The sequence below is a fragment of the Colias philodice genome, chromosome 9, assembly GCF_061535455.1.
Source record: "Colias philodice isolate Cphi_HAF_F1 chromosome 9, ilColPhil1 Martin Lab GWU primary, whole genome shotgun sequence".
NCBI lineage: Eukaryota > Metazoa > Arthropoda > Insecta > Lepidoptera > Pieridae > Colias > Colias philodice.
The window spans coordinates 1,481,694-1,493,880 of record NC_143094.1 but is presented as its reverse complement, the minus strand read 5'-3'; the positions used below and the strand labels follow the sequence as shown (position 1 = coordinate 1,493,880).

At 35.7% G+C, this 12,187-nt stretch overlaps 1 protein-coding gene across 1 annotated transcript in view; it reads left to right on the top strand.

Annotated features, from left to right (window-relative positions):
• The window catches only part of LOC149485600 (leucine-rich repeat flightless-interacting protein 2-like), a 34,716-nt gene continuing 22,529 nt past the window's right edge, over positions 1 to 12,187 (top strand). The window contains exon 1 of the mRNA XM_089698853.1: positions 1 to 949. Coding sequence (XP_089554979.1) covers positions 725 to 949 — 225 coding nt within the window. The 5' untranslated portion in view covers positions 1 to 724. The remainder of the gene's footprint in view (positions 950 to 12,187) is intronic.

Here is a 12,187-nt window from a genome sequence, read left to right as displayed (position 1 = left end):
CGGCGGTGCGGCGCCGGAGCGGTGTCGCTGCGTCGTCTTACATAGAAATATCTGTGGCATGTCACACGATGCGCTCCGGCGCCGCACCGGACTTGTAACCACCAAGACGAGGCGGGGAGGGGTGAATGCGGTGCGACGTCGGAGCGGCACCGCTCAGTTGTTTTGCGTCACAAGGAAAGACACGCTGTGCAACGCTGCTACGACGCCGCTGCGATATAAAAACGTTACGGCGCCGCACCGCTCGTGTGCCCACTGACACGGTGAAATCTTTGCGGTGCGGTGCCGCAACGCATCGTGTGCCCGCGCCCTTAGTGTGACAGTGCCGTGATCTATTCAGCTTATAGACGTGCAAACGTGACAGTTGCCCTGGACGTTTCTAGCATTAGACTAATCATATTAAAGTGGCCGCTGAGGAGCTTATGCAAGCGAGTGCTAATGCTGCATTTGTTCCTTGACTCCTGCACGTAAGCCACTTATGTGTACACTGTTCGCACGTGTGCCGGCGTCACGTTGAAAACCCTCGTAGATGGAGTGTGCCGGTCGAAAATAGATGTATTTTTTATATTTATGGCCGCGCCGCTTTACGTACGTTGACGAACTTAAAGTTTATAGACCGTGGTCGCTAGCTTGTGGACTTTGATTAGAGACGTACGTAGTATTTGTTTTGAACTAGTATTCGGTGTAGTGGCGTATTGGTAAACAAATGTGAACGTTGTTATCGGGTATGATGGTTAAGTTGGGACTAGCGATGGTGGTGGGTGTGGCGCCGGCGCTGGTGTCGTGGTGGCGCGGGAGCGGGCCGTGGCTGCAGCCGCTGGTGACGACATCGCCCTGCCTCGAGCGGGCCAAGCCGTGGCCCGCGAGGAGGTCACCCTCCCTGTCGGATTGCTTGGAGAGCAGCGATGAGGATTCCGCTCGCTCTGTCGTATGCCATGTGAGGCCGAAGATGGTGAGTCGAGATGCGTACATAATCCTTGTCGAAATTTCAACTGTTTTTAATAACATTATGCAAATTCGTATATGATTGAGAGATTAAGAGGTGATTAAAATGCGAAGCTGTAAATAGATACTGTTAATGATAACAGAACATTTGTAATACGGTTCTTTAAATTAGCTTGGAAACAGTCTAATTAATTTTAAAGTTATAAAACTTTTTAATAAATAAAGTTTGATAAAATATGATTGTTTACTAGTAATTATAAAAACTTTCTTAAATTACAACACCGGGCATTAGCGTCTATATAGAATGAGGTTGTTATTTGGAAAATTAATGGTTTGCCGAATATGAACGTGAAGTTAATAAAAACATGATTATGTAACAATAGTAATTAGTGCAGAAGTTGCATCATATTAACGCGAGTTTGTTTTCATAAGCCACGTTTGTGGTGAGCGGTCTACCGGAAGGAAGAGCCGAAAGATGGACCAAGAGCTGGCTGACCATTTACTTATGTGATTGAAGTAAAATCAAAAGTAAATAGCAATAGTAGAAGAGTTTTAATTGGATAATTAGAGCATTAATACAAAGTTTTTTTTATAAAATAATAGAGTCTAAAGCAGGTCAATGAATAAAAAGCTATAAAAACTTATGTTACTGAAGAAAAGTATACACAAAGTTTATTTTTAACATAATAGTCTAAACTGAAATATGATGTCTCAAACAGGGCTATTCCAGGCGTACATAGCTTTAGACGAGCCATTTATTTATTTTATATAAACACTAGGTTTCCGCCCGCGGCTTCGCCCGCGCAGTCAAAGAAAAACCCGCATAGTTCCCGTTCCCGTGGTATTTCCGGGATTGCGTCATTTTCCCGGGATAAAAAGCCTATGTCCTTTCTCAGGTATCAAAATATCTCCATACCAAATTTCATGAAAATTGGTTCTATAGTTTAGGCGTGATTAAGTAACAGACAGACAGACAGAGTTACTTTCGCATTTATAATATAAGTATGGATTTCTTTACTTGACGTTATAATATGTATTCTGTTAAGTTTTGCAACATTGTCACGTCATCGCCCTCAGCGGCAAGCAGCAAGCCGGAAGGAAATGCCATATTCGCACGAAAGTTATAACCACAGAGACGGTAGACTATTTGTTTGTATTATTGATAGATTATGAAAGTAAATAAGTATATAGCGAATATCGATCTTCTTTAATATTGGTCTTAAATTACATCCGATAATTTTTATATTTTCATTTTGGTTGTAGTATTTATTACATCCGTTAGCAAAGGTTTATGAATTTATATAAAATTTATTTCTTTAACAATCAAGTGTTATTGCGTTCTGGATTTTCAATTCGAAAATAACTCGATTTATTTTGATATTTTAGAAAATATTGGTCATATGGGTTCATTTAAAAATATAAATTATTTTTTACTCTATACTTTAAAATACTAACTTCAACATAATATTTAATACCAATAAATACATCGTCGTCTCTCGGCCTATTCACATACCCTTATAATAATTGGTCGGTATCAAAATACTCTGGCGCTGTGCGCACGATTCGAGCGCATCTTACGTGTGAGTCACGTAATATATTTATATTATTTCCTCGCAATTACATCGTGTCTTCATTTCACTTAATATTATGGTATAACATTTACGATTTCTCTTCAATAAAACTTGGAGGTGTAAAAATTATGCTGTTGCGAAAATGTTACCTAATGCAACATTGAGAGAAATCGGTAAGAATAAGTGACAAATCAATAGTGAATAAGCAAGTTTATTACGTTTTTCTATACAGGGTGTCCCACTGTTGGTATACTAAGCTCAAAGGAGGTTATAGTTTTGCATACGCTGAGTACGTAAAAAATACTTATAAAATTCCAGACGCATTTTTTTTTTCAAATAAATGAATTCTTAAAACTCTATGTGTACACCCATAACAAGCGAGCCGCCCAACTTTGCCACCAGCACGTGAGCTATCGTTTAAGATTATGTTTTCATAGATAAAATGCTCATATTAGAGAAGCGGTATATGCCGGCTGCGCGAAGCTAGAGAAGAAAACATGGATTTTCAGGAAAAATTTAGCAAAAAATTTTGGACGTAATTTTTTTAAAAAGTATTTTTTACGTGATCAGTGTATGCAAAACTACAAGTTCCTTCGCGCTTAGTATACCAATAGTGGGACACCCTGTATAAATTAACTTTTATAAAACTTCTACAAGTAGCATTGATTATGACGATTTATGATCAAGCGGCAAGTCGCGATATTCTCCGGGTCTACCCGGACTATAAACTAAAACAACTAGTCCGGGATCCATCGCCCATTTTTGCAAGTGATTACTATCAAGCTAATTTTTCGTGAGTAGCTTTATTTTGATGAGATGCCCAATAATTTCATGTACGAAACTCTCGATTGTGGTAGCTTACAGAGGTAACAAGGATAAAAATTTTTGATTTGACGGTTCTCAAATATTTATTACGCAATTTGTAGGACAATATTTCTGTTGGATTATATAAGTATTAAATAAGTGAAAATAAAAAAATCAGCTGGTTAGTAATCATTTATGATGACTTCGTTATCGATACACATTGGAAAGGGGGACTCTTTGATCAAACCATAGATTTTGTAGGACAAATATTTTTTCGAATAATTTAGATAATTATCTTGAGATTGAACAAAAAAAAACATTCAGTTAGTATTAGTAATTAATATTTGAGAACCATCAAATCAAAATATTTTATCCTTGTTTCCTCTGGTAGCTACCACAATCGAGAGTTTCGTACATGAAATTATTGGGCATCTCATCAAAATAAAGCTACTCACGAAAAATTAGCTTGATAGTAATCACTTGCAAAAATGGGCGATGGATCCCGGACTAAACGATGCCTTTGATATAATTGTCTGTATAATATTTAAGTAGATATAGATAAAAATTGTTTGAAAGAATTCTTTGAAGACAAGTGAGGCCGAGCGCATTTGTCTTATTTTTTGTGACAACGAGTAACCCGCTTTCTATTTTAATACCACCAGATATTCTCCCTTTGAAACCTAAAACATTCTGGAACACAACACCAGTCGCTATAGATCGTTGCATATAGTTACACATAAATATTTAACACTTTATTGTGCAATAAACCAGGTACATAAAATAAACATAAACAGATTACAATAAACAAAAGCACAAAGGGCGGCCTTATCACTATGCAGTGATTTCTGCTTTCTAAATATTTATTTTCATTTATCCACTTAACGTTATGACTCTATGTTATGAAGTAAGTACTAAGTAAGTTTCCTTAACCCCGACCGTGAGTTCTAGTATGGTTTCAAATATCAATACTGATCTATATTAAACAACCATTAGCTTAATGCAGTAGGTCCATATGCGTTCTAGTGATAAAGTAATTGGAAATACATATATGATATCTCTATTGGTTCGTTTTCGTATTTTTTTTAAGTTTATTATTAAACTATAAGGTGTTCGATTGGTATATTAATATACTTAGTTGATTTTGTCGTTTTAGAAATAAAATTTATCCCCTCGGCCTCATCGAAAAACAGTTAAATAAATATTTAAATCTATACTAATATGATAAAGCTAAAGAGTTTGTTTGTTTGTTTGTTTGAACGCGCTAATCTCAGGAACTACTAGTCCGTTTTGAAAAATTCTTTCGGTGTTAGATAGCCCATTTATCGAGGAAGGTTATATATCATCACCCTAAGACCAACAGAAGAGAAGCAATGCGGGTGAAACCGCGGGGCACAGCTAGTAACTTGATATGCAGTTACATCGATTCCTCAATCCACCGTATCTGACAGTAGACTGTTAGACAATGTAAAAAACTTGTCATTTTCAAGTGCCATGTCGAGTTTAGATTCTAAACCATCAAGGGTTTCAAAATACATACTAGGTTCTAACAATATTTAAAGCCTTCATCAGTGTCAGTATACAATATACATACAAGTAGAGGGACATGTTATAGCCGATATGTGAATATATTACCTTCCTAATTATAGGGACCGTACGATAAACGTGACGTTTTCTGGAAGTCTGACACAATTCGATCTCTGTTTAGATAGGATTTGCAGCGTTGCGGTTAAGTATGTTGCTCACTGCTGAGTGCTGACCACAAACCTACTGGCGTTGTTAGCGATTCTGTTTGTACTTGATTGTGCTTACAATAATCATAATTATTCAGAAAAAGTATTTATAATATTTAGGTTAGGAAATACAAATCTACTCCAATAAACGGCATATTTATGCAATCACAAATAGCTGTTATGTATGAAAAAGAGGAAGAATGTGCCGCAGTAGAAGTAATTTTAGCTTACATTTAAATGCGCTGCTTTTTGAACTATGCTATTGAAGTCGCATGACTTTTGCAATTTTAGATAAGGGCAGCATAAATTATAACTATTCTCCAAGTACAATTTTTGTACTACACGCTATGTCATGTATCGATACACCGCACGTTTAACAAATAATTAACATACTTACAAGTACATAATATACCTTTCGACTATACGACCTTCTGCCTTGCCTTGTGTCTTACACCAATTTTAAATTACCAATCCTTCAGCAGTCGTTAAATTAAAATTTGCACGTGATATTCCAGCTGTTAATAGTTGGTACTATGATATTTATTACCAGCTATGCTTGCCTCGAAATTTTGGTTATCTGTCACTTGTCTTGTACCACGTGATAACCAGTTTTCACAGGTTACACGAATTTTAACACTTATATCATTTGAAAGAACCTTTCAAGGTCATCCTCCAATTTTTTTTACATAATTTATTGACCTCAGGTTAAGCGTTTATTTTACTTCTGATAAATTTAAATAACCGGTATTTAAACGTGATTTACTTTTCATTTTTGTTTGGAATTTGTTTTAAGATTTATAAGATTTGTAACAAGTCTATTGATTGATATGACCCCATAAGTCCTTTTGCAATAGTAGAAGAATTATTAAACATTGATATTGCATCATTGCCTCCAAAAAAATTATTATATGAAAATCAAATCGAGCAAGGTAGACACATCAGAAATCGGAAATTTATTAACTATTTTCAATTATCATAGTATGTAATATTTATGTATGGATTGCATTCCCATTCCACATCTCTGCTGGTACAGAGCGGCCCAAGAAAGCGTGTCCCACGCGCGTACGCACTAAATGTCATGGTATTTACGTGCGCGTGCGCCGGTCCCGTTGTCAGGCTCCGGTCCAGTTAACCGTCCGATATAGCCTTTTTGACCGCTCGTCGCCAGTTTATCTCCGTTTTTTCTAACGTGCAATTGAATTGTTTTTGTGAAGCACTCTCGACAGTTGTGCACCGTGGCCCGTGCTCAGTGGTGATCTGTGCTTTCTAATTGAACTAGTGTTTGTGCGTGTCTGTGATGTGGTGTTTTGTTTCGGATTTGTGCTGATTGTGTTATCATAAGAGTTCTTACTTTAGGTAAGAATGTTTTTTTTTTGTAAGGTAGTGCCAGTTTAGCTAGATTGCATATTTAATTTAATTAATATTCAGTAACAATGTCCTCGTTATCATTATACTCGAATACTATGAGTTTGTTCTTGTTTCATAAAACGAAATACGCTACTTGTAGATCAAAGTTCAAACGAAGCCAAATATTATTCAAATTTCATCTTACAATTTTGTGTATCCTAAAGGCTAAAACCACACACACATAATTCTACTCTATCTCCAAAGAAAAATAGAGTAAAAATAAAAATGTTAACCTCTACATTTGGCCTAAATAAATCCATTCAACAACCATAATAGAAGAGCTATGTATAATGTTTTGTTCTTTCTGTTAAAAGAAATTTGATCTATACCTTTATCTATTCATGTTTTCTCAATGGATCATGAAAATCCCATGTAAACATTTGTTTATTGTTGGATGTAGAGCGTATTTAACTCTATTAGCTGCTGTATACGGTACAGTAGAGTGGTAGAGTACTAACTATCTTACTTACCATACTAATGCAGACACCATTGGTAGAGCAGAGTCCTAAAATTTGTACAGTTACTAAAACTGGTAGAGTACTGAGAACTGGTAGAGCAGTATGCTAGTTCACTCTACCGTTTACTCTACCCGTGTACAGCAGCCATATAAATATTATGTGTTATTTAATTAGACTGTATGAGCTGGTGTATGCTTTATCGCTTGTGTTATGTAAGCTCCCCTTGATAATGTTAGTAGGGCAGAGCGCATTGTGTGCTGATAATTATGTGTGTACATTTGTATAAATAGACACACATGTGTAATTATCGCAATTATTTGTCTTTGAGATTATCTCGTGCGATTACAGGCGTTTGAAATTCTTAGGTGGAAGATTCAAGATCCTCCGCTTGGTATGTTTAGAGCAAAATTTACGTTTATAATGTCAGGACATATCTGAGTATTGCCTATCTATAAAAATGTATAAATCCTAGTCCTCGTTACACAACATTTTTTAGTTATTAACAAGGAAATGGTATAGTATTCGTAAATTATTGCAGTGCAAAGTGAACAAAATATATTTTGTAAAAGTAAAAATGTATTAGCTATCTTCAGAAAACGGATCGGAAGCATTTATATTCAATCAAAACACTACATGTTAGTGAACTTAGCAGATCATTTTTAGCAGATCAAAAAAAAATGTGAGTTCTTATCGCGTGCAGTTGAGTTCTACAGTTCCTGATACTTTTTAGAAATACTCGCGTAAAATGAAACACTAGAAAATTTATTTATGTCATATTTCATCACGCCGTAACACCATGCCGTAGCATCATGCCGTATCATCACGCCGTAGCATCACGCGATAAGAACTCACATTTTTTTTTTGATCTGCTAAAAATGATCTGCTACGGGAAGTTGGCAGATCATTTTTTCAAATGTCGTTTTTTAAGGTAAAAACGCCAGAACTATTTCTAAAAAGTATCAGGAACTGTAGAACTCAACTGCACGCGATAAGAACTCACATTTTTTTTTTATCTGCTAAAAATGATCTGCTAAGTTCACTAACATAAACACTACTTCGAAAGAAGTCATCTGGGGTACCTCGTACTTCCTAACGGCTTTTTAGTATAGGGTTTATAAAATTTTTTAATATGATCTTTCTAGTACGTTGAGGTAATTGTCGTACAACCTATTTTTATCACTGTTAGCTTCACCTTGCCTCGTCTGTTTGTATACGTGACATAAATGACCTTGGTACTTTTTAATTAACGTTTTATACTGAGTTGGAAGTAATTTAAGTGTTGTGGGCAATTAAGTTCTGTTGCTTCTATTCCGCATGTTAACCTCGCATTGCATGTAACTGTAGTTAGTTATACTGAAAAATGCAAATATGCACCTAAATTAACTATTTCGTAACGTGTTTTGAGATTTAGAGTTGACTATTTAAACCTTTGTTTTTTCATAAATACTTTCCCTATTACGTAATTTATATTCTTCTGTACTATAGATGGTGTTGGCTTCAATTTGTCGAATTTTAGTACAATCATAAATATGTGTTTTTTCATCAATACGCTTATATTCGTATCCGTTTGCGAGTCAAACGTTTTTAATTACATATAAAGACAGTTCATTTGCATAAACTCCGGGAAATTACCGCTAAAGGTGCGCGTACACCATAACAATGCGCCATTAATCACTGACGAATATGACTTGCGCGGGAAATACTTGTGAGGTGTGTGTGAGGGTGGTATGAATCAGCCTTAACGGTGGCTACACAATGTGTGCTTTGCTTGATGTGTTTTGTACAAATGTGCAGGACTATTTGAATGACTTAACTTTTTTTGTTTCGAGGAAAGGTTAATTCAGGATGGAAAAGGCTTCAGGGATCTTCGAGATCTTAGTAGAACTTGATAATATATGCAACCTAGTGTATTTGTGATTCAGTTTTGTGATTCAGTTGCAAATAATATAAATGTTTTGCTTCTGGAGGCATACGTATTTAATTAAAAATATGTGATGTCTGATATTTGGTCGGAATAAATGCTAATTTGACCCAATTTAAAGAAGAACTGTTGGGTACGTTTTACTCATATCTTACTATTGGAAGAAGATACACTCTTACGAAACCTCAAGTGACGCAACTAAGATGCTCAAGCAAACTTTGTAGGATGCCTTTGGCTACACATTGACCTTTGTGTAGACTTGGTACATAGGACCTCGTCTAGACGGCGATTAGGAAATGACGTCATTTGCACATGTATGAGAAGTATGTAATAATTGTTTAATCCCAACAAATTCGGAAATTCTCGACATGTTTAAATACAAATCCACTCTAGCTGCAATAAATTTATCGTACCGTACAATAGTCAATTTTCTAATTCACTTCCATTAGTGTTACTTTCGTCGATACAGGTTATTTGATTTTGTTTTTACTGCCGATCAACTCAGGCGCAGCCAAGTTGAGCGACTACAATATTTTAGTTTCTAGCTAACTACGGTTTTTTATTAGTATCAAATTGCTGTAGTTTGTCACATAAAAGTGTGTACTATTCATCAGTGCATTGGCTATACGAAAATGCAACAGATACCGGTTGACATCATCAATCTTTAATACAACTAGATGTTTCCGCTCGGTTTCATTATAATGCATATTTCTGGTACAAAATAGTTCATACAATCATTAATTGGTTGGTAGGAGATGAATGTTTGTATTGTGTTGATGGTAGTTTTAAGTACTTACAACAAAATCATTCTCTAGATGACGTTTATTTCATCGATTTTCACAAACGAATGAAAATGTTGAGTCGAACTTAATAATTTTTTTTCTGTTGGAAAGGTTGTACTTTTTCACTACAATATAAATAAACCTACGACATTGTGTGAGTAGTCTTTTTATGTGTTTGTTAATATTTGTCGTGATAACTTATCAATTGGTTATCTCACAAGATAGTTCTATGAGGCCATCTTCAGTTCTATGATAAAGTAATTTTTATTTCATCGATGATCTAATACATTATTGTTTAGATTTTCGAGGCTTAAATAATAACATAGTTTTAATCATTCCAGTATTTTTTACTCTACATTTTTTTATTTTCTATAGCGTTATATTAGTTCTATTGAATATTAATGATATTTATGAAGGCACAATATAATAATAACGGCTGACAACAAAATAATTAACTAACGAGCTTAAAATTATAATCCGGTTTAATTCGCAAAACGGTAACCTGATGATAATTGGATACACCCCTCGTGTCCTCTAAAGTCTAAACCTTCCACAATAATACTTTGCGACGGTTTGATTACGAAAGTGATAGTCGCGGTTTAGCGATGGAGCGCACCAGTCCTGCGGCGACAGCGGGGTCGTAGCACGTGTGTACGCGACTTTAAAATAATAAAAAAAATAACGCCCTTGAAATCAACGTTACGTATATTAGTTTATTAATTAGTGGTTAAAGATACCGGATTTGTAGAACAGTTTAATAAAAAACTATAGACGTGGAAGAGAATAAAATAATTTAAAAAAAAGTTTGTTGATAAATAATAAAACTGCATAAACAAAACAGTTCAATTGTGATATCTGGGTAACGGCTTATCGTTTTAAACGAACAATGGAAACATATCGAGAGCTGATACAAGAATAAAGTGGATTTTTGATAAGATAACGAAATAAACTTGTGTATTATCGTGTCCAATACGAAGTGCATCAAGAAAATCGCGCACAAATTGCGTTCATCCTTTCTATTCAAGTGGCTCATATGGGACTGCGACGTGATTGTTGATTGTAGCTGGGAATGTGAAAACAAAGTGCCAAGATTTGTTTATTTTCTTCGAATAATAGACAATAAGTGACACAATCGCAGTATGGGCAACAGAACCGAAATGGCTACACCTGAAAACACTGATGATGAGAGTGGAGATGCGTTCACAGACGCTGATTTTGGCGATTCCGAAGATGAATTCGTTGAAAGGAAAGATGAAACAGAGTCTTCTAGTATACCTATCAACGAAACAATCAACACAACTCTAAATAGTGAAAATGACTGTAACGAAAACATTATTAACGGTTTGAATGGTGTAAGTAGCGTGGAAAATTGTGAGACGAATGGTAATGTGCAAAATGGTGATGTGGAAACAGTTGATGGACGTAAGGATTCCGACGTCGATGATAACCCAATAATTGGTATCCTTGGAGACCAACACAATCATGTACGTATTTTTCTTATAAGGAATTCCGACCCTAAGCCGTCTATTGCATGCCTTATTAACATTTTTATGTGCAATAAATGTTGTCATTGAGATGACCATACACGTCTTTATTTTGGAATGTACGATTAGTCACCGAAAATAAACCTTTCCTCGAATATTAATTAGTGCGGTCCTGCTATCGAGTGTTGTCAATGCAAATTATTCACGGCATTATCTTATCGTTTTTCATCACGTATGACGTTACTAAAGGCCACTGTAGTAAAATTGTCTCGGGCGATTGTTTGCGTTACTCATGAGCAGGTATGGTCGCTTTACGTAAGACCATTTAAAATATAGCAAAGTGAACTTTAGTTATCGAGGTTAGGAGCATTATTCGTAGCTCAGTAATGCAAATGTCACGGTGTCAGTGCTAAGTTTGAATACGTGACAAATACAGGTGCGATGGGGAGGAGATATTTAGAGTGCCGAACTGTTGGGTATCTTTTGCGTCTATTTGCATAATAGCCGGCGTGATCTATTGTTTATTCTATGAGTGCCATAGAACCTTACGTGCGTGGTGACATCAGCGGCTTCGTGTGGGCTTGACCAGTGAATAAGTCGCGAAAAATTTAATATCAATATCATAAATCGATGTGAATGACTGTTTAAAAGTGTATTTTAAATTTGTCTTTTCATAAAATATTTATGTATAGGTCATTGAGTTGTGACCGTGAAGGTGGTATTTCGATACGACGAAAACAGTAGTCACGGTGGTCATGTTAGAATAGAATAAATTTTATCGTACTTAAAATTAGTACCTGTTCAACACATGAGATTTGTGTATAACTTTTATATTATAAAATTTAAAGTCGGTGACCAAATGTTAGTAGGTTGTTGCCAGTGCACATGTGGGGTCTGCTGAAACACTTGTGTTGGTTTATAATTACACGCGACCTTGGTGGTACCATTTGATATGTCGTCCGTGGAGAGTATCGTTCGGTTAGCTGCTGAACTCGTATTATTGTATGTGAGTATGTTTTATAATTTAAAAATAAAGTCCATACTATCATACTGTTACTAATACAAAGGTAGATCTGGGAATGAATGGC